Below are 24,317 nucleotides of genomic sequence, written 5' to 3' on the forward strand. Positions count from 1 at the left end.
TTCTACACCACAGGAACTGGCAGCTGTTGAACATCGCACCCAAAGGACAGGTAGAAAATCACTCCTGGGAGAATGGTTTCTCCTCTGACAACCTATACCCTAATCGATCACATAACTAATTCCAGTAATTCCTGGCCCCATGGACAGTGACTGGTGTCCAGTCACAAGGAGCGCTGGTTTTGTGTGCCTCTTTCCTGATGTATGTTACATTCGGTCTTCGAATCATAGAATGGTTACAGCACAGGAGGAGGCCATTCAGCCCCATATCCATGCTGGCTCTCTTTAAGGGCAAATCACCCAGGCTCACATCCCCCTCTGCCTCACAGTGCCAGGGACCCGGGTTCAATTCCAGCCCTCGGGTGACTTTGTGGAATCATAGAATCCCTACAGTGCAGAAGGAGGCTATTCGGCCCATCGAGTCTGCACCGATCACAATCCCACCCAGGCCCTATCCCCATAACCCCATTTATTTACCCTGCTAATCCCCCTGACACTAAGGGTCAATTTACCATGGCCAATCCACCTAACCTGAACATCTTTGGCGTTTGGACATTCTCCCCGTGTCTGCGTGGGTTTCCTCCGGGTGCTCCGGTTTCCTCCCACAGTCCACGGATGCGCAGGTTAGGTTGATTGGCCATGCTAAATGGCCAGAGTGTCAGGGGGACTGGCGGGGTAAATACGTGGGCTTGCGGGGTTGGGGCCTGGGTGGGATTGTTGTTGGTACAGACTCGATGGGCTGAATGGCCTCCTTCTGCACTTTAGGAATTCTATGATTCTAAATAATTACCCCATTCTTTTTTGAAAGTTACACCTGAACCTGTCTCCACCCTCTGCCCAGGCAGTGCATTCCAAATCCTAACCATCCGCTGTGTAAAAAGGTTTTCCCTCCTGTCGCTGTTGCTTCTTTTACCAAATCACCTTAATTCAGTCTTCTCCTTCTGCCAAAGGGAACCATTCCCCCCCTCCCCCGACCCTTGTCCAGATCCCTCATAATTTTCAGCCTCTTTATCAAATCTCCTCCCAATCTTAAAATAAAAGCAAACAAAACGGCGGATGCTGAAAATCAGAAATAAAGCCGGAAAACACTGGGGAAAAACACAGCAGGTCTGTCAGCAGCTGGGGAGAGAGAAATGCAATTAACCTTGCGTATCCAACATAACTCTTCTGTGGAACCAACCAGTTCCAGTGAAGAGTCATATTGGATTCAAAACATGAACCTGGTTCCTCTCTCTGCAGATGCTGCCTGACCTCACTGCGTTATTCCAGCATCTTCCACTTCTACTCCTCTCAACCTCTTAAAAAAAAGTAAAAGTTTATTTATTAGTCATAAGGCTTACATTAACACTGCAATGAAGTTACTGTGAAATTCCCCTAGTTGCCACACTCCAGTGCCTGTTCGGGTCAATGCACCCTAACCAGCATGTCTTTCGGACTGTGGGAGGAAACCGCAGCACCCGGAGGAAACCCACGCAGACACGGGGAGAACTTGCAGACTCTGCACAGACAGTGACCCAAGCTGGGAATCGAACCCGGGTCCCTGGCGCTGTGAGGCAGCAGTGCCAACCACTGTGCCACCGTGCCACTCCAAGGAGAATAGCCTCCACTTCTCCAATCTATCCAGGTAACTGAAGTCCCTCAACCCCTGGAATCATTCTTGTGAATCTCTCTTGCATCCTTTCTTCACATCCTTCCTAAGAAAGAGTTGTGCCCAGAATTGCTCACAATAGTTCAGCTGAGACTGACCAATGTTTGATACAGGTTTAATCATAGAATCATAGAAACCCTACAGTGCAGAAGGAGGCCATTCGGCCCATCGAGTCTGCACCGACCACAATCCCACCCAGGCCCTACCCCCACATATTTTACCCGCTAATCCCTCTAACCTACACATCCCAGGACTCTAAGGGGCAATTTTTTTTTAACCTGGCCAATCAACCTAACCCGCACATCTTTGGACTGTGGGAGGAAACCGGAGCACCCGGTGGAAACCCACGCAGACACGAGGAGAATGTGCAAACTCCACACAGACAGTGACCCGAGCCGGGAATCGAACCCGGGACCCTGGAGCTGTGAAGCAGCAGTGCTAACCACTGTGCTACCGTGCCGCCCAGGTTTATTATAACTTAGGTTTATTATAACTTTCCTGCTTTGATACTCAAGAGACCAGAGGAAGCCTTATTCAAAGCCTGAATGTTCGTTTCTGCTATTCGACAAGCTAAATAACAAGAAGTTAAAATACTTTTCTACTTGCTGAGGAAGGATGTCCTTGCGATAGAGGGAGTACAGCGAAGGTTTACCAGGCTGATTCCTGGGATGGCAGGCCTGTCATATGAGGAGAGACTAAATTGATTAGGATTATGTGCGGGTTAGGTGGATTGGCCATATTAAATTGCCCCTTAGTGTCAGGGGGATTAGAAGGGTAAATAAGTAGGGTTACGGGGTAGGACCTGGGTGGGATTGTAGTTGATGCAGTCTCAATGGGCCGAATGGCCTCCTTCTGCACTGTAGGGATTCTATGATTGTATCTATGATTGTATCAATCTATGATTGTATATTCACTGGAGATTAGAACAGTGAGAGGGGATCTCATAGAAACTTATTAAATTCTAACACGGTTAGACAGGGTAGATTCAGAAAGAATGTTCCCGATGGTGGGAGAGTCCAGAACTAGGGGGTCATAGTTTAAGGATAAGGGGTAAACCTTTTAGAGCTGAGGTGAGGAGAAATTTCTTCACCCAGAGAGTGGTGAATGTGTGGAATTCACTCCCACAGAATGTAGTTGAGGCTAAAACATTGTCTAATTTCAAGAAGAAATTAGATATAGCTCTTGGGGCTAAAGGGATCAAGGGATATGGGGGGAAAGGGGGATTAGGATATTGAAATTGCCATGATCAAAATGAATGGTGGAGCAGGCTCGAAGGGCTGAATGACCTACTCCTGCTTCTAGTTTCTATGTTACAACATAATTGATTAAAGACAGGTACAGCCTGTTAACATCTATAAGGTTTGAGGAGATCAATATTGAATGGCCTTGTGATAACAGTGTGTCCACTCTTACCCTGAGAATACTCTAATTGTCTATACTTTATATGCATCAAATTATATTATGAGAGCTTGCGGTTTCTTTTGCTCTGTCAATAGATTTCAATGTCACCCCAAGGTTCGGCATAGAATCCCGACAGTGCAGAAGGAGGCCATTTGGCCCATCGAGCCTGCACCAACAACAATCCCACCCTGCCTCTATTCCCATAACCCCAACTATGTACCCTGCTTGTCCCCCGACACTAAGGGTCAATTTAGCATGGCCAATCAACCTAACCCGCACATCTTTGGGCTGTGGGAGGAAACCAAAGCACCCGGAGGAAACTCACACAGACACAGGGAGAATGTGCAAACTCCACACAGACAGTGACCCGAGGCCAGAATTGAACCTGGGTCCCGGGCGCTGTGAGGCAGCAATGCTAACCCACTGTGCCACCGGTGGAGTCTGTGGCAAAGTCTGCACATTCTCCCCGTGCAAAGTCTGCACATTCTCCCCGTGTCTGCGTGGGTTTCCTCCGGGTGCTCCGGTTTCCTCCCACAGTCCGAAAGATGTGCTGGTTAGGTGGATTGGCCGTGCTAAATTCTCCCTCAGTGTACCCGAACAGGCACCGGAGTGTGGCAACTAGGGGAATTTCGCGGTGACCTAATTGCAGTGTTAACGTAAGCCTACTTGTGACACTAAATAAATAAACTTTAAACTATGTTATGGTCCCATCGACATAAGATCACCGCAGTGGACAAGATGTCCCCTGACACTGATGTACACAGTAAGAAGTCTCACAACACCAGGTTAAAGTCCAACAGGTTTATTTGGTAGCAAAAGCCACACAAGCTTTCGGAGCGCTGCTCCTTCGTCAGATGGAGTGGAATTTGACCAAATAAACCTGTTGGACTTTAACCTGGTGTTGTGAGACCTCTTACTGTGTTCACCCCAGTCCAACGCCGGCATCTCCACATCATGACTACTGATGTACAAAGACAGCGACAAGTGCTTGACAATAAAAACTTCAGATCGAAAGATCTCATTCCACTAAAAAGGTATATCTGTCACAGCGCCGCTTCGTGATCTCTCAGCTCAGTAACCCGCTGCACACAATGCATTTTCCCCAGCAGGGTGTCTTTACTATAAGTGCTTCCCCCAAAGTCTACAAGGGTCACAGCAAGCCTGGGAATTCATCGCGTTCAAACTTACAGCACAGGAGGCAGCTTGTCCTGACCTTGCTGGTTTCTAAAGGGCCGGCTGTTCACCGAGTGAGCCTCAGACGCACATTAAAGATCCGGTGACACTATTTGCAGGGTGCACTGCCAAACATTCATCCCTCAAAAGTCCTAAAGAGAGATTGACTGACCTTTTGCATCAATGGTTCTCAAACCGCTTTTTTAGGTTGGAGGCTTCCTTTACAAATGGATAAATAATCACAGAACCAAAAGAGAAAATGCTGGAAAATCTCAGCCGGTCTGGCAGCATCTGTGAGGAGAGAAAAGAGCTGACGTTTCGAGTCCAGACGACCCTTTGTCGAAGCTAAAAGGCAGAGAAAGTGGGAGGTATTTATACTGCAGGGGGGAGGGAATGAAAGATGAGTCATAGCCACAGAAACCAGGGGAAAGGCTGCTAATGGCAGCCCACAGAGAGAATAAAGGGTGTGAACGGCCAAACGGTAGAGAAACTGTAACAGATGGAGATGTTGGGGGAGGGAGGGGGGGAAAATGGGACAGAGGTAAAATGTAGAAAAGGGGAAGCGGGGAGGACCAGAACTGCTGAGATTTTCCAGCGTTTTCTCTTTTGGTTTCAGATTCCAGCATCCGCAGTAATTTGCTTTTAAATAATCACGGACTCCTTCCCCATCTGAGTTTAAATGTATTTATTCAGAATCACAAGTAGGTTTATATTAACACTGCCATTAAGTTACTCTAAAACATAGAAACATAGAAGATAGGAGCAGGAGGAGGCCATTCGGCCCTTCGAGCCTGCTCCGCCATTCATCACGATCATGGCTGATCATCCAACTCAATAGCCTAATCCTGCTTTTTCCCCATAACCTTTGATCCCATTCGCCCCAAGTGCTATATCCAGCTGCCTCTTGAATACATTCAATGTTTTGGCATCAACTACTTCCTGTGGTAACGAATTCCACAGGCTCACCACTCTTTGGGTGAAGAAATGTCTCCTCATCTCCGTCCTAAATGGTCTATCCTGAAAATCCTCTAGTCGCCACGCTCCGGCGCCTGTTCGGGTTACACTGAGGGAGAATTTAGCACAGCCAATGCACCCTAACCAGCACGTCTTTCTGACTGTGAGAGGAAATCGGAGCACCCGGAGCAAACCCACGCAGACACGGGGATAACGTGCAGACTCCGCACAGACAGTGACCCGAGGCCGGGAATCGAACCCGGGTCCCTGGTGCTGTGAGGCAGCAGTGCTAACCACTGTGCTGCTGAACATGACAAATGTAAAGAGTGTTTTAAAAAAGTTTTTCAGAAAACAGGGGTTTATCTTCGCACTGCTCCGAGTGCATTTTTCCTGCATTCCCCCGTCTTAGGAGAGGCAGGCAGCCCACTCTGCGCTGCTCACACTTGGCTCACAGCGGCAACCTACGCATCGCTTTGTGGGTGCCTGGAAATTTTCCAGGGGTCCACGTACCCCTGATTCAGAACCACTGATTCATATCATGGCTGTTGGTGGGATCTTGCTGTGCACAATACAGCCGCCACATTCTCGCACTTGAAAAGGGAGTCAGTGTGCGTGGAAGGGCTCTGGGCTGTTTGCGAGATTGGTGACAAGGGGATCCACAAGGTGTTGCGCTGTTCATTTTCAGTGCACAAGGCAGCCCAGGTACAGCCGAGCCGGCAATCATCCGAGTTCAGGTACACCGACACTGCAGCCTGTGCCGAGAGGAGACGTACAGGCTGCTGCCATGGAAATAGGTTAGAGATGGTGGGGGTGGAAACAGTAGCTCCAGCTGCCTGCAAGCTCATTCCCAGAATTGGCACTCGCTCAACACCCACTGCCGTGCGTTGGTCATTTTATTTTAAGAAATCCAAAAGGATTTCTCCACATTCTCACCAGATGGACTGCTGCGTTAGCGTATCGTCACTAACAATGTGACCTTGGTGGGATAGAGCTGTGCAGAGTGAAAGCAACATAATGACATGAGGGGGGTAACGCCAAGCACTGTTCTCTCTCCAACATGCTCCCACTCATGAACAGGCGGGGAATGGAGGGATATAAGCGGTTGGTCTAGATAGGACAACGTGATCGGCGCAGGCTTGGTGGGCCGAAGGGCCTGTTCCTGTGCTGCACTGTTCTTTGTTCTTTGACCTCCCATGGGGAGCTGTCATCATGGAGCGCCGCGGAATCGGGAAACCAGAGAATTGCTCTTTGGTCAAAGCCTGCCACCTTCCTGGTAATCTGTGCTGATCTTGCTGATTTCAGGCAAGGTGACAACAACGCCATGAAGACTGATCTCTGTGCAGATGGTCTAGGATTGCTGCTCCTCCAATCCGACAGGGTGGACTTCAGGGAAAACAGGGCTGGGGCATCGTAGAATCATAGAGTTCTTCTGTTGCAAGATCAAAATTAAAAATGTGTGTGTGTGTTGGAGGTGGGGGTGTGGGGAGGGGGGGGTGGTTGGGTGGGGGGGGGGGAGTGGTTGGGTGGGGGGGGGGGGGGGGGGGGGGGGGCAGCGGAGTGTGCTTCACCACCTCAGAAAGTTCCAGACTGCTTTACAGCCAATGAAGGAGGCAATGGCCTAGTGGTATTATCACTAGATCATTAATCCAGAAACTCAGCCAATGTTCTGGGGATCCGGGTTCGAATCCCGCCACGGCAGATGGTGGAATTTGAATTCAATAAAAAAAAATCTGGAATTAAGAATCTACTGATGACCATGAAACCATTGTCGATTGTCGGAAAAACCCAATCTGGGTCACTAATGTCCTTTCGGGAAGGAAATCTGCCGTCCTTACCTGGTCTGGCCTACATGTGACTCCAGAGCCACAGCAACGTAGTTGACTCTCAACTGCCTCCAAAGGGCAACTAGGGATGGGCAATAAATACTGGCCAGCCAGCGACGCCCATGTCCCACGAAGGAATAAAAAAAAGTAATCCTCCAGTGTAGTCAGGTTTGGCGACTCAGTCGGTCTGGTTTTCCCGTTGGCACGGACACTTACTCCCGATTCACAAGAATCGCGCCCACTGTTGTAATGAAGGAAGTGTGGCAGCAAATTGGCGCACAACAAGCTCCCACAGACAGCAATGGCCAGATAACCTGTTTTTGTGATGATAACTGAGGGATCAATGTGGGTCAGGACAACAGGGATAACTATGAAACAGAGCCGTGGACTCTTGTACACCGTCCACTGGAAGGCTGATGGGGCCTTGGTTTAACTCAAGCAGCAGTTAACAAATATCGCTGAAAGATTGCTGTCCAAACATTTCATGTTGCACTCATCAGATCACCAATAATAACAAGAACAATTTCTACTGCATGGGAAGATGGTGCTGATTGGTTGGAAAGTGGATTCGCGTTTGCAGTTTACCAATCAGAGTCCACTTGCCAACGAATCAGCACTCTTTCCTGATGCAGTGTAAATTGTTATTCCTTTTACTGTTGGTATTCTTATGATCTGTCCTGATGACAGCAAGACAAACAGCTTGGATAACATGTCTCTTTGTTATCTGAGCGATACTCATGCCCTGTACTGCCAGACAACTATTAGTAATAAATGTTTAATCACAAACTAGTCATTAGCCGACTGCCAGTTTGGATTTTATAAGCTTGACATCAACATATAGGTGTTATATTTCAGATAGCTACTTGATAAAAGCCTAAACTGGATTTTGTTGGAAGTATTTTGGCACGTTGGTTAGCACTGCTGCCTCACAGTGCCAGGGACCCGGGTTCAATTCCGGTCTTGGGTCACTGTCTGTGTGGAGTTTGCACGTTCTCCCTGTGTCTGCGTGGGTTTCCTCCCAGTGTTCCGGTTTCCTCCCACAGTCCAAAGGCGTGCAAGTTAAGTGGACTGGCTGTGCTAAATTGGTCCTTCGTGTCCCAAGATGTGTGGATTGGGGGGACTAGTGCGGTAAATACATAGGGGATAGGGCCTGGGTAAGATGCTCTGTCGGCGAGTCGGTGCAGACTCGATGGTCTAAATGTCCTCCTTCTGCACTGTAGGGATTCAATGATTTATTTACATGGTTAGTCGCAGATACCTCTTAACCCAACAGCCAGAGTCTTAGACCTGTTCTGATGAAAGATCGTTGATTGGCAATGTCGATTCTTTCTCCCTCCGCAGATTGCTGAGTGTTTCCTGCATTTCCAGTTTGTATTTCAGATTCTCAATAGCTGCAGGATGTGGTCTTTATTTTACACAGTTTCAGCCTGTGCCTATTCATTGGGACACAAGTGAATTTCCAGTACATGCCCAAAATAAAAGCAAATACTACTCTGAAGGAGAGTCATACGGACTCGAAATGTGAACTCTGCTTCTCTCTCCGAAGTTGCCGCCAGAACTGCTTTTACCATAATTTTCTGTTTTTACTGCAGTTACTGCCCACCAATTGCCTACAATTAAACACAATCAACATACATTTAAACAGTAGGGGAATGAAATTAAAAATTTAATCTGTATTAAAAAGCCCTGAGGTAAATGTGGAGGTTTGTGAAATGAGTCTTTGAATAGAAATTTTTAAAATTCATTCGTGGGACATGGGTGTCGCTGGTTGGCCAGTATTTACTGCCTAGCCCTAGTTGCCCTTGGAGGCCACATTGGTTAACCAGCACGTCTTTCGGATTGTGGAAGGAAACCGGAGCACCCGGAGGAAACCCACGCAGACACAGGGAGAATGTGCAGACTCCACACAGACAGTGACCCAAGCCAGGAATCGAACCCGCATCCCTGGCGCTGTGAAGCAGCAGTGCTAACCACTCTGCCACCGTGCCGCCCATTGCTGTGCCTCTAGAGTCACATGTAGGCCAGACCGGGTAAGGATGGCAGATTTCCTTCCCTAAAGGACATTAGTGAACCAGATGGGGTTTTCCGACAATGGTTTCATGGTCATCAGTAGATTCTTAATTCCAGATTTTTTTAAAAATTGAATTCAAATTCCACCATCTGCTGTGGTGAGATTTGAACCTGGGTCCCCAGAATATTAGCTGAGTTTCTGGATTAATACTCTAGCGATAATACCACTAGGCCATCGCCTCCCCAGTTGAGGGAGGACAAAAGGATGGCAAGTCTGGAGCTTGGAATGAATGAGTGGAGCATTTTCATGGTGATAAAAGTATCACTAAAATAGAGAATGTGGGTGACAGAAAGCGAGGGTACGGGTCAAAAGGTGAAATAGGAAAGAGTAGGAATTGAGGCAACCAAAATGGATCTCCCTCTGTCACTCCACGGAAATGGGTTACTATGGGTGGGATTTTCCACCCCGCTCCCCCTGCGATGTGTTTTACCATACCTTGCATACAGTGCGGAAGGAGGCCATTCAGCCTACTGAACCTGCACCAACAACAATCCCATCCAGGCCTGATCCCCATAACCCCATGTATTTACTCTGCTAATCCCCCCGACACTAAGGTTCAATTTAGCATGGCCAATCAACCTAACCTGGACTATGGACAGCAAGCCAAGTTTCATAGAATCATAGAAACCCTACAGTACAGAAAGAGGCCATTCGGCCCATCAAGTCTGCACCGACCACAATCCCACCCAGGCCCTATCCCCATATCCCTACATATTTACCCACTAATCCCTCTAACCTACGCATCTCAGGTCACTAAGGGGCAATTTTTAGCATGGCCAATCAACCTAACCCACACATCTTTGGACTGTGGGAGGAAACCGGAGCACCCGGAGGAAACCCACGCAGACACGAGGAGAATGTGAAAAACTCCACACAGACAGTGACCCGAGCCGGGAATCGAACCCAGGTCCCTGGAGCGGCGAAGCAGCAGTGCTAACCACTGTGCTACCGTGCCGTCCTTTTTTTTTTTAAATAGAAAACAACCCCATTAACTCCTTTCAAAATTCTAATGATCTCAGTTAAATCACTCTTTTATATCTTGTACTGAGGGCTGTCTTTGGACTGTGGGAGGAAACCGGAGCACCCGGAGGAAAAACAGGCAGACACGGGGGAGAACGTGCGCACTCCACACAGACCCGAGACCGGAATCGAACCCGGGTCCCTGGGTGCTGAGAGGCAGCAGTGCTAACCACTGTGCCACCCCAGGGGAGCAGGCAGTTCACCATTGACCTTTGGGGGGATATTCCGGTTTCGCTGACGTTTATGGCGTTTTGCGTGGGGAAACTCGGGAACATATCGTCGGGGGTGGGGGTCACTTTTGACAGAACCTGACAATCTCGTGGGCAGCCAATGGCAACAGCCTCCGCAGGAAGGGCTAGAAGAATCTTTCCTATGATTTTCCCAACCGACATAATTTCTCGGACCCTTTTTACAAAAAAAGTAGGAATCATTAGAGCTGGAACATAAAGTCGCTTCCCCAACCCCCGCCCCACCCTCTTCCATTTTGAATTCATAGAAGCCTTACAGCACAATTTCAACTCACCATGCTGCTGCCAGTTCTTCAAAAGAGATTTCTAATCAGTCCCGCTCCTCCGCTCTTTCCCCACAGCCCTGCAAATATTTTCCTTTCAATTACTTCTCCAATTATCTTTGAAAAGTTACTATTGAATCTGCTTCCACCGCCCTGTTCAGACAGCAACGTTCCACATCGTAGCAACTCCCTGGGTAAAATAAATTCTCCGCATCTCCCCACTAATTCATTTGCAGATTCTCTGCAGGGAATGAATCTGTATTCAGCCTCGAAATTGAAATAAAATCGAAACTCAGCTCTTGTCTGGCATCCAAGGTCCCATAGAAAATGGTACTGAAACAAAAAGGGGAGCGGCACAGTGGTTAGCACTGCTGCCTCATAGTGCCAGCGACCCGGGTTCGATTCCCGGCTTGGGTCACTGTCTGTGTGGAATCTGCACTTTCTCCCCCACGTGTCTGCATGGCTTTACTCCAGGCGCTCCGGTTTCCTCCCGCAGTCCGAAGATGTACGGGTTAGGTGGATTGGCCGTGCTAAATTGCCCCTTAGTGTCAGGGGGACTAGCTGGGGTAAATGCATGGGGTTATGGGGATAGGGCCTGGGTGGGATTGTGGTCGGTGCAAACTCGATGGGCTGAATGGCCTCCTTCTGCACTGTCGGGATTCTATGACTTCTCCCAGTAACCGGGCTGAGGTTCCAACGTCAATTGACTCCACCTGAAAGTGATTAATTGGCCATTCATTGGATTACTCTTTGTGGGATCTTACTACGTACAAAAAAAGACAACAGCCGCATTTGCTTACTGCGCCATTTTGAAGCAATTCGCTACTCAAGATGCTCGAGACGTGAAAAGATGCTGTATAAATGCAAGTTTAGCTGAACACAACAGAATCACACTGAGGCGGTTCACTGTGACCTTGGGTAATATTGTAATTCAGCGATATTGATCCAACTACCTACGTCTCTTCTGGTTAAAAGTCAAGCAAAAGAAAACTGGGAAAGATGTATAATGTGCGGCCGGAACGACGCCGTCCATTTTACCCTCCCGTCCAAGTCAAAATTAGTCCGACTGAATCCCCAGCACAATTCTCCAAAGCACAGTATTCGGTACATCTGACTGTCTGTTTGGAGTTTGCACGTTCTCCCCATGTCTGTGTGGGTTTCCTTTCCCAGTCCAAAGATGTGCTAGTTAGGTGGATTGGCCGTGCTAGATTGCCCCTTACTGTCAGGGGGAACTAGCAGGGTAAATACGTGGGGTTCGGGGATCGGGCCTGGGAGGGATTGTTGTCGGTGCAGTCTCGATGGGCCAAATGGCCTCCTTCTAGGGATTCTATTCTATTTAATGGAAGTCACGTTTAATATAAAAGTTCATCAAGCTTGGTCGGTCTCTGCCATTTTCACTATTCATTATTCATAGAATCATAGAATCCCTACAGTGCAGAAGGAGGCCATGTGGCACATCGGGTCTGCACCGACCACAATCCCACCCAGACCCTATCCCCATAACCCCATGCATTTACCCTAGCTAGTCCCCCTGACACTAAGGGGCAATTCGGCATGGCCAATCCACCTAACCCGCACATCTTTGGAGTGGTATTTGCCACTTGAGCAGAGGAATTAATTGGTGATATTAGTGATGCTATTTTTCCAACCATGCTTTGAATCAAAGAAGACTTGCATTTATATAGCACCTTTTCGTGACCTCAGTGTGGTGGACTTCAGTTGTGCCTTTGTCCTACTTGGACCACCGTTGTGTGTTTGTTATGCCTGGGCACATTCCCTGCCGGCTCGGCTCCTCCCCTTGTCACCTAGTATAAAGGTGGCTGTCTCCTCTCCCTTGTTCAGTCTGGGTCGGTTACCTGTTGGGATGTGCTCCTGGTTCTGTTATGAATAAAAGCCTACAGTTGTATTGGCACACAAGTAGTCTTTTGCCTAATTGATAGTGCATCACTCAGCATGCCCAGGAATGGCACAACAGTAATGAGAGATAGCCACTGTTGTGGCAAAGGAAACGCAACAGTTAATCATAGAAATCATAGAATCCCTACAGTGCAGAAAGAGGCCATTCGGCCCATCGAGTCTGCACCGACCACAATCCCACCCAGGCCCCACCCCCATATCCCTACACATTTTACCCGCTAATCCCTCTAACCTACACATCTCAGGACACTAAGGGGCAATTTTTTTAGCATGGCCAATCAACCTAACCCGCACATCTTTGGACTGTGGGAGGAAACCGGAGCACCCGGAGGAAACCCACGCAGACACGAGGAGAATGTGCAAACTCCACACAGACAGTGACCCAAGCCGGGAATCGAACCCAGGTCCCTGGAGCTGTGAAGCAGCAGTGCTAACCACTGTGCTACCGTGCCGTCCTAACATGGACACAGTAAAGCCCCCAAAACAGCAAGGTGATAACGATCAGATCATTGCCTTTTTGGTGATGCTGGTTGAAGGATAATTATTTCCGATCAGGCTGTGGGGAACTCTCCCACTCCTCTCCAACTGGAGACTGTGCACTCTTTTACCTCCACCTGTGAGGAGGAACTGTTTGATGCCTCACCAGAAACTCCAATAGTGCAGCACTCCGCTGGGAGGGGCAGTCCAGATTAAACCTCCAGATGGGACTTGCACGCACAGCTTTCGTGAGATTGCTATTGCTGAGCCATCGTTGCTGATAACTGATGGAGCCTCTAATGCATTAGACAGGATGCCTGCTAAAATAGCAGGTGGGAGAATTTCACACAAATGAGTTAAGTGTCCCTTCACCAACTCCAGTAATTCCTAAGCTTATGTCATCATGACTGATCTTGGCTGCTCTGGGAATAACACTGTCAGAAAGATTTGTAAGAGAAATGCTTCGAGCCAAACCAACCTCTCAGCATGGCTTCCGATCTGTCATTAATTGCTTCCAGAAGAGGCAGGGTCTGCCCACAAGGGTCACAGCTCACCCCCTGCTGAGTGGGATGACCAAGGGAGAAGGAATGGGTGACTATGAAGGAGCGGAAAGGCTGCCCTTGGTGCATGCACCAATTCATAAATGTCTTTCCCCCATTATGGTTGCCAGACCATTACAACAGTGTCCACATTTCAAAAGGTCTTAATTGGCTGTAAAGTATTTTGGGGTCCTGTACAAATGAAGTGCATGCCTCAGTTTCTCAGGATACTATTAAACTAGGAAGGGCGCAGAAAAGATTTACTAGGATGGTACCGGGACTTGATGGTCTGAGTTATAAGGAGAGGTTGGATAGACTGGGACTTTTTTCTCTGGAGCGTAGGAGGCTTAAGGGTGATCTTATAGAGGTCTATAAAATAATGAGGGCACAGATCAGCGAGATAGTCAACATCTTTTCCCAAAGATAGGGGAGTCTAAAACTGGAGGGCATTGGTTTAAGGTGAGAGGGGAGAGATACAAAAGGGCCCAGAGGGTGGTGAGTGTCTGAAACGAGCTGCCAGAGGTAGTAGTAGAGGCGGGTACAATTTTGTCTTTTAAAAAGCATTTAGACAGTTACATGGGTAAGATGGGTATAGAGGGATATGGGCCAAATGTGGGCAATTGGGGCTAGCTTCGTGGTTAAATAAAAAGGACAGCACGGACAAGTTGGGCTGAAGGGCCTGTTTCCATGCTGTAAACCTCTATGACTCTATGAATCTAAGGCTTCTGGAACAGCCTCACAATCAGAGATTTGTAATCCATGAATATTCAGCTCCTTAAACCTTTCTAATTAAGTGAAACTTGGTGTACAAAGAGGGCTCACATCACAGGTTAAAGCAAACGTGTTGCTGTCACGGGAAACTCCTAAGAGAAATATTCTGCTCTGAGCATTTGCTCTGAAGTCTATCATGTTGTTCGTGAATTTTTGCAACACTGCTCTTTTAAAAAAAACAGGGGAAGGGGAGATCGACGTGCTTGGCTCAAAGTTAAGGTATCATGATGTAAAGTACAGAAGGAGGCCATTCGGCCCATCGAGTCTGTACTGACCACAATCCCACCCAGGCCCTATTCCTGTAATCCCACATTTTTACCCTAGCTAATCCCCCTGACACTGGGGTCAACTTCGCATGGCCAATCCACCTAACCCACACATCTTTCGGACTGTGGGAGGAAACCGGAGCACCCGGAGGAAACCCACGCAGACACGGGGAGAACGTGCAAACTCCGCACAGACAGTGACCCAAGCCAGGAACCGAACCCAGGTCCCTGGAGCTGTGAGGCAGCAGTGCTAACCACTGTGCCACCGTGCTGCCCAGGGTTCTTGATTGGGTGTAGAACATAAAGGATGGGCGTAGAACATAATTTAATTAATTAAGAACATAATTAGTACATAACTGATTGGGTGTAGAACATAAAGGAAGCTTAGAAATAATTGGGTGGGTGATATTTTCTCACTCAGATTCTGTTGGGGATCAGATATTTCCCTGCAACTGCGACCCTTTTTAATGCCAAATTGTTGCGATTGGGCATTGAAATTGTTTGCATGCGCTGAGCACTGGGATGTGTTGCCGTCTCAAGAGTGTGCCAGCTGATTGTGACTGGGCATCACTCACACATTTGCAAAGCTATCCAAAGATGTGAGGCAGGGCAAGGACACAAATGGTTTCGGTTTGCAGCAATGTCCTTTGGGAATGAGTTCAAGCACAATTCTGGAAAACAGAACTGCTTCCCCCAACTTGGCAACTGAGGATCAGAATGAGAACACAAAACCTGCAGTAAGAAAGGGCCATTCAGCCCATCAGGGTGGCTCCTTTCACACCCCATTCATGACTGGATCAATCCTTTCCCCCAACCTTCATTTAGACAGATCAACTGACACAGAAAATGCTGGAAAATCTCAGCAGGTCTGACAGCATCTGTGGAGGGAGAGTAGAGCCAACGTTTTGAGTCTGGATGACCCTTCGTCAGAGCTTCATCGTCCAGACTCGAAATGTTGGCTCTATCCTTTCTCCACAGATGCTGTCGGACCTGCTGAGATTTTCCAGCATTTTCTGTTTTTGTTTCCAATTCCAGCATCCGCGGTGATTTGCTTTTATCAATTGACATGGTGAGCGGGTGGGTAAGTGAAGCTGAGTCCACGAAAAATCAGCCATGATTTTGATTTGATTAACATACAGTGAAAAGTATTGTTCCTTGCATGCTACACAGACAAAGCATACCGTTCATAGAGAAGGAAACGAGAAGAGTGCAGAATTTTCTAAATGGATATTGATCCAGTTCCTTTTATTTGAAAAGAGGATGTCAAGTGACCCAGGATTAGTAATGCCTCTCTGTTACATTTATTAGAACATAAGAATTAGGAGCAGGAGTACGCCATCTGGCCCCTCGATCCTGCTCCGCCATTCAATAATATCCCGCTGCCTCGGCAAAGCAGCCGGCATAATTAAGGACGCCATGCACCCCGGACATTCTCTCTTCCACCTTCTTCCATCAGGAAAAAGATACAAAAGTCTGAGGTCACGTTTCCTCAGGTGGATGGAGCTATTACAAGGGGGCATAACTATAGGGTTCATGGTAGGAGATATAGGAAGGATATCAGAGGTAGGTTCTTTACGCAGAGAGTGGTTGGGGTGTGGAATGGACTGCCTGCAGTGATAGTGGAGTCAGACACTTTAGGAACATTTAAGCGGTTATTGGATAGGCACATGGAGCACACCAGGATGATAGGGAGTGGGTTAGCTTGATCTTGGTTTCAGATAAAGCTCGGCACAACATCGTGGGCCGAAGGGCCTGTTCTGTGCTGTACTGTTCTATGTTCTATGTACCAACCGACTCAAGGACAGCTTCTTCCCTGCTGCTGTCAGACTTTTGAATGGACTTACCTTGTATTAAGTTGATCTTTCTCTACACCCTAGCTATGACTGTAACACTGCATTCTGCACTCTTCTCGTTTCCTTCTCTATGAACGGTATGCTTTGTCTGTATAGCGTGCAAGGAACAATGCTTTTCACTGTATGTTAATACATGTGACAATAATAAAACAAATCAAATCAAAATCATGGCTGATTTTTCATGGACTCAGCTCCACTTACCCACCCGCTCACCACGACCCTTAATTCCTTTATTGTTCAAAAATGTATCTATCCTTGCCTTAAAAACATTCAATGAGGATGCCTCAACTGCTTCACTGTCCTCCACCTGGCTGAAATAGTTCACCATCTTCACCCTCACCGACTTCTAATCACTTATCTGAAGGTTTGAGTGTCTCGGAATGTAAGACATCACTGAGGAGCTCTTGCTGATGGTGTAGACAATAATGTCCCCTCACCAACATTGCCAAGACAGGCTATTTGATCACAATTACATGGATGTTTGTGGGAGCTTGCTGTGCACAAATTGTCTACCATGTTTCCCAACATTACAACAGCGACTACATTTTCAAAATAAAAGCGCTTCATTGTTTGTGAAAGGTGCTATATAAATTAACAAGATTTTTAAAAAATAAATTGTATGCTTAATACTTTTCAGAAGAAGGCAGGTCCCAAAATGTTTATTGAGTTGTGGTGGTGAGCATAGCATTATGTTGAGACTTAAAATCCCTACAGTCCAGAAGGAGGCCATTCGGCCCATCGAGTCTGCACCAACCACAATCCCACCCAGGCCCTATTCCCATAACCCCACATATTTACCCTGATAATTTTCCCTGACACTAATGGTCAATTTAGCATGGTAAGAAGTTTAACAACACCAGGTTAAAGTCCAACAGGTTTATTTGGTAGCAAAAGCCACACAAGCTTTCGGAGCTCCAAGCCCCTTCTTTAGGTGAGTGGGAATTCTGTTCACAAACAGGGCATATAAAGACACAGACTCAATTTACATGAATAATGGTTGAAATGCGAATACTTACAGCTAATCAAGTCTTTAAGAAACAAAACAACGTGAGTGGAGAGAGCATCAAGACAGGCTAAAAAGATTTAGCATGGCCAGCCAACCTAACCTACACATCTTTGGACTGTGCGAGGAAACCAGAGCACCCGGAGGAAACCCACGCAGATATGGGGAGAACCTGCAAACTCCACACAGTGGAGTGACCCGAGGCCGGAATTGAACCTGGACCCCTGGCGCTGTGCGGCAGCAGTGCTAACCACAGTGCCGCCATGCTGACCAGAACCCAGGTGTGTTTACAGTTGACCAGGAAGTCCGAACTGGTGTGGCAACATACACACTTCTGTGCAGGCTGCAGTCCGGAGCTATGGATAGTGATGGCGGAGGCTGAAACGTTATTTCCATCACATAGCTGACCAGGAATCTCTCCCGGTCTTACCACCTACCATTAGCACGTGAACTGGAAGGATTCATAGGCTCAACCTGTCTGGCAGCATCTGCGGAGAGACAGAGCTAACCTTTCAAAACTCCTTTGGGGAAATGTCGGATTGGATTCCAAACGTTAACTCTGTTTCTCTCTCTCCGCAGATGCTGCTGGACTTGCTGAGTTTTGTCCAGCATCCCCTGTTTTTAATTTCAGATCTCCAGCATCCCGAGTACGTTGCTTCTATTTGACACTCAGTGTGTTTTGGCTGCATTGTGAATGCACCTTCCCTAGCTACCAAGTCCTGGGGTAGAATCATAGAATCCCTTACAGTGCAGAAGGAGGCCATTCGGCCCATTGAGTCTGCACTGACTCTGACCCAGGTCCTCTCCCCAGCCCTAACACCCATAACACACATTCACCATGGCCAATCCACCTAACCTGAACATCTTTGGACACTAAGGGGCAATTTAGCATGGCCAATTCACCTAACCTGCACATCTTTGGACATTACGGGGCAATTTAGCATGGTCAATCCACCTAACCTGCACATCTTTGGACACTAAGGGGCAATTTATCATGACCAATCCATCTAATCTACACATCTTTGGACATTAAGGGGGCAATTGAGCATGGCCAATCATCCTAACCTGCACATCTTTGGAGTGTGGGAGCACCCAGAGGAAACCCACGCAGATATGGGAGAGAACATGCAAACTCCACACAGACAACAGTCACCCGAGGCTGGTATCGAACCCGGGCACTGTGAGTCAGCAGTGCTAAAACCACTGTGCCCCCACCATGCTGCTGGGTGGGACTTGAAGCTTCTGGCTTGAGGGACGTTACCCACTGTGCCACAAAGCCTCCCCTTTAAAAAAAACGGCATAAAAAGCCAGAGAGAAATAAAGCTGGTACTGCAAGTCCATCACCCTCAAGTTCTGATGTCTCGGATATAAGACACACACACATACGTCTTCTGTCTATACCTCTGCCCTGCTGTGTCCAGAATTTAACTGAGGAATGGGAGCTGGCTGAAATAGCTCTCCAGAACAACAGGGAGAGGACACTCTCAATAATTCCAACAAAAACAGGGGAAGCGGGGGGCGGGGGGGGGGGGGGGGAGGAGAGGTGGGAATAACAGTGCGTATCAACCGTGCCACCAGTTTCCATTCTCAGAAGATGTCATCATGCAGGACTGCGTGCTGACCTGACCTACTTAACCAGGACTTCAGCTACCTCGGCAATCTTCATTAAGTTTTTTCTTTAAACACGCAATTAAGAGAGATGTATTATTTTTTTTTTGGGGGGGGGGGGGGAAGATACACAATTGGGCTTTCTTTTCAGACTGAAAGCTGCCGACTGTGGGCGCAGGGGAGATGCAATGACGCAGGTATGGTTGGGGCTGTAATACACAAGGAAAAGCTCCTGGTTCACATTCAAGGGCTCTCTCTTCATAGCTTCCCCCCTCCCTCTCCTCTCCCCCTCTCCCTCTCCTCTCCCCCTCTCCCCCCTTTTTAAAGGCTTGTGTTGTAAATCCCTTGGGGAGGGGTGGCAAAATTCATTGCAGACCTCAACACGACAGCAAAATAACACCCCCCCCCCCCACACACACACCAGAACCTATCAATTACATATGCCCTGATACTAAAGTGTATAAATAAACATTTGTTACAACCTTAATACACCTATTGACAGATGCAAACAAATCCTGTCTGAAGCCTCCAAGAATTTATACAGTCCCCATCCCCAGACTATATATAAATTTATGTAAATAGTGCAATAAACAATATCCTTACCACCCACAGATGAAACCAGACAGGCAGAAAATACTGGTGCATATCTACAATAATTACAATTTTTCTCTCTCTCTCCAGCGAGCTTTTTTCTTGATAAATTATCTTGCAACCATTATTTTCTGAGCAGGATTTTTTTTGGTGTGTGTGGGGGTTTTTTTTTGTTTTTAAACCAATTTCTCTGCAATATTTCAAATGGGGACAGATGTGACTTCCCCCTTTGCATTGTCCTTTTTTGGTTGAGATTCTCGGTGGCGGTGCTTAAAACGGAAAAGACTCACATCTCTGAATCGGTTCCAGTCTTTGATCTGCTGGCTGTACCGAGAGACGCCGGAGAGCCATTGTTCATCTTCCAAAAAATTCCCGTTCTCTCCCCCTTTCTCCTCCTCGGTTGCCCCGGCCAACAGCAAGGGGATTAGGAGAAAGTTCAGTGGCTTCAACATCCTTGCCGCCGCCGCCACCCACCCCCCCTTACCACAAGGCCTGAGCGATGCGACTTATCCCGCAGGTTGGTTACTGTGAAATGTGAGCTGATTCTATTTCCCAGGCTCTGTCCCCACCTCCTCTCTATAATCTGAGACTGTGCGAGGCTGCGCCACTTTGTACATAGCGCATCACTCTAACACACACACACACTCACTCATACACATAAACACATACACCAGTCAGCATCTCCAGACCAAAAAGAGTGACTTACAGGGAAACAGCACAGGTGTAAACTTTCAGATCATGCGTGTGACATACAACACCCATGTAAAATAAAAGCAAATTTCTGCTCTATGCTTGCAATCTCCATTGCCAATTCTCATTGGAAATGATGAATAGAGAAAGACGCTCTTAAAATATAATTGGCAGAGCTGTGTATCTTCAACTGGCAGAGGGTTTCCCCCCCTTGATTCACACACTGTTTCCCATTTTGTTAGGGCTCCTTGATGCCACACTCGGTCCAATGCAGCCTTGATGTCAAGGGCTGCCGCTCTCACCTCACCTCTTTTGTCCATGTTTGACCCCAGGTTGTAATGGGGTCATCACTGCGGGATTACCTCAGGCTGGTGTCCTAGGTCCCACCACCTTCAGCTGCTTCATCAATGACCTTCCTTCCATCAGAAGGTCAGGGCTGGGGATGTTTGCCGATGATTGCACAATGATCAGCACCATTCGCGGCTCCTCAGTTCCGGAAGCAGTCCCTGTTCAAATGCAGCAAGACCTGGACAATATCCAGGTTTGGGCTGACAAGTGGCAAGTAATATTCATGCCGCACAAGTGCCAGGCAATGACCATCACCAACAAGAGAGGATCTAACTATCACCCCCTGACATTCAGTGGTGTTACCAATCGCTGAATCCCCCACTAGCAACATCCTGGAGGTCACCATTGATCATAAACTGAATTGGACTAGCCATATAAGTAGTGTGGCTACAAAAGCAGATCAGAGACTAGGAATCCTGCCATGACCATCTCATCCTCTGACTACCCAAAGCCTGTCATTATCATATAGAATCCCAACAGGGCAGAAGGAAGCCATTTGGCCCATCGAGTCTGCACCAAATCTCCAAAAGAGCATTCCCACCCAAACCCTATTCCGATAACCCACACATTCATCCATTAATCTCTCTAAATCTACACAACTTGGTTCACTAAGAGGCAATTTAGCATGGTCAATCCACCTAACCTACACATCTTTGGACTGTGGGAGGAAGCCAGAGCACCCAGAGGAAACCCACACAGACACGGAGAGAATGTACAAACTCCCCACACACAGTTACCCGAGGCCAGAATCGAACCCGGGTCCCTGGAGCTGTGAGGCAGCAGTGTTAACCACTGTGCCACCGTATCACTGCCCACCATCCACAAGATACAAGTCAGGAGTGTGATGGAATACTCCCCACTTGCCTGGATGGGTGCAACTCCAACAACACTCAAGAAGCTCAACGCCATCCAGGGCAAAGCAGCCCCTTGATTGTTACCCCTTCCACAAACATTCAATCCCTCCACCACAGACAAACAGTTGCAGCAATGTATATCATCTACAAGATGCACTGCAGGAACTTACCAAGGCTCCTTGGGCAGCACCTTCCAAACCCACGACCACTAACATCTAGAAGGACAAGGGCAGTGAATACATGGGAACACCATCACCTGGAAGCCACTAACCATTCTGATTCTGAAAATTTCACCGTTCCTTCACTGTCACTGTGTCAAAATCTTGGAGCTCCCTCCCTAACAGCATGGTAGGTGTACCTACACCACATGGACTACAGTGGTTCAAGAAAGCAGCTCACCAGAATTCTTTCTGGATATATCACAGCTTTGTCCAAGACCGCAAGACACTACAAAAGATCGTGAGTGAAGCCCAGTCCATCACGCAAACCAGCCTCCCATCCATTGACACCATCTACACTTCCCGCTGCCTCGCAAAAGCAGCCAGCATAATTAAAGACCCCACGCACCCCAGACATTCTCTCTTCCACCTTCTTCCATCGAGAAAAAGATACGAAAGTCTGAGGTCACGTACCAACCGACTCAAGAACAGCTTCTTCCCTGCTGCCGTCAGACTTTTGAATGGACCTACCTCGCATTAAGTTGATCTTTCTCTACACCCTAGCTATGACTGTAACATTACACTCTGCACTTTCTCATTTCCTTCTCTATGAATGGTATGCCTTGTCTGTATAGCGTGCAAGAAATGATACTTTTCACTCTATCCCAAAACATGTGACAATAAATCAAATCAAATCTCACCTTCTCAACAGCAATTAGTGATTGTCAGTAAATGTTGGCCTAGCCAGTGAAGGTCGCATCCATAAATAATAAAAACACTGTTCCAGCAAATTCAGTAATATATATATTATATAGCAATTAGAAATGGAGATGTCTTCTTGACCTCGCTGTGGAGATGTGACTAAAGTGAATGGAGCTGTTCACCATTATTCACCTGCAGTTAGACCCTGCCTCCATATTAACAACTGTTAAAGAGGTTTGCTTTGGTACAATTGGCACAATCTCTGCGCTGTATATAACACTTGCTAGACCACAGCTGGAGTACTGTGTGCAATTCTGGTCGCCACACTATAGGAAGGATGTGATTGCGCTGGAGAGGCTGCAGAGGAGATTCACCAGGATGTTGCCTGGACTGGAGCGTTTCAGCTATGAAGAGAGGCTGGGGTTGCTTTCCTTGGAGCAGAGAAGGCTGAGGGGGGGGACCTGACTGAGATGTACAGAATTATGGGAGACATAGAAATAGGTGGATAGGAAGGAACTTTACCCCTTAGTAGATGGATCAATAACCAGGGGGCATAGATTTAAGATAAGGGGCAGGGGATTTAAAGGGGATTTGAAGAAAAACCTTTTCACCCAGAGGGTGGTGGGGATCTGGAACTCAAAACCGTAAAATCTCCGCCCAAGGTCAATGGAGGAAACCCACGCAGACACGGGGAGAACGTGCAGACTCCGCACAGACAGTGACCCGAGGCCGGAATCGAACCTGGGTTCCTGGCGCTGTGAGGCAGCAGTGCTAACCATTGTGCCACCGTGCCGCCCCAACCATTAACACATACGGGGCTGGATTTTATGGCCTCCCTCGCCCCAAAACCGTAAAATCTCCGCCCAAGGTCAACGGACCTTCCCATTGTCCAGCCCTCGCCCGCTCCGATTCCCGGGGCAGGCGAGACAGTGAAACCTCGGCCACACTCTAAAATATCTTATTAATAGTACCTGCACTGACCAGGAAAGAGTAACATTCATATTACATTTTGTCTGAAAGGGTGGTAGGGGTGGGAACCCTCACAACATTTAAGAAGCATTTAGATGAGAATTTGAAATGCCAAAGTGTACAATGCTATGGACCAAGTTCTGGAAAATGGGGGTAGAATAGATTGGCGCATGCTGTCTGGCACAGACACGATGGGCTGAAGGGCCTCTTTTTGTGCTGCAAAACACTATGAAGAGTTAGAAGCAGGAGTAGACCATTCGGCCCTTCGAGTTTACTCCGCCATTCAATGAGATCATGGTTGACCTGGTTGTCTCTGGTCTCAATTCCTGTTTCCCACCTGTCTCCATGTGATCCCTAACTCCCTTGTCTCACTCTGCCTGTGAGTGAGGAGGCTGTGAGTTCACTCTCACTCCAGCACTTTATATGCAAAACTCAAGGCTGACACTCCAGTGCAGTACCGAGGGAGTGCTGCACTGTTGAAGGTGCTGCCTTTTGGATGCAATGTTAAATCTACCTGTCCTCTCAGGTGGCTCTGATGGAGTTGGATGTTTGGCACTCTTGAAGAAGTCCAAGGAGTCCCCCCTGATATTCCAGCCAGAAGTTATTCCACACATCAACAGCACAGCTCATGATCACGCTACTGTTTATGAGAGTCTGCTGTGTGCTATTTGACTGTGGTGTTCCCTACATTGGTTGTAAAGCCCTGTAAAGCGTGAAAGGCACTATAGAAATACAACTCACATGTCTCACAGGATGACGGGAGGTGAAGGCAGCTTTGTAGAGATCATAGAATCTCTACGGTGCGGAAGGAGGCCATTCAGCCCTTCATGTCTGCACCGACCACCCAGGTCCTATTCCCCTAACCTCACACATTTACTCTGCTAATCCCCTGACACTAAGGGGCAATTTAGCACGGCCAATCCACACATCTAACCCGCACATCTTTGGCCTGCGGCAGGAAACCGGAGCACCC

At 47.7% G+C, this 24,317-nt stretch overlaps 1 protein-coding gene across 1 annotated transcript in view; it reads right to left on the bottom strand.

The window, feature by feature from the left end:
- Window positions 1–20,075, bottom strand: part of LOC144480226 (testican-2-like) — an 87,006-nt gene extending 66,931 nt beyond the window's left edge. The window contains exon 1 of the mRNA XM_078199476.1: window positions 19,914–20,075. Within this exon, the coding sequence (XP_078055602.1) occupies window positions 19,914–20,075 (162 nt within the window). The remainder of the gene's footprint in view (window positions 1–19,913) is intronic.
- Window positions 20,076–24,317: the final 4,242 nt, after the last annotated feature.

Source organism: Mustelus asterias, chromosome 28 (assembly GCF_964213995.1).
Source record: "Mustelus asterias chromosome 28, sMusAst1.hap1.1, whole genome shotgun sequence".
NCBI classification, from domain to species: Eukaryota; Metazoa; Chordata; class Chondrichthyes; order Carcharhiniformes; family Triakidae; genus Mustelus; species Mustelus asterias.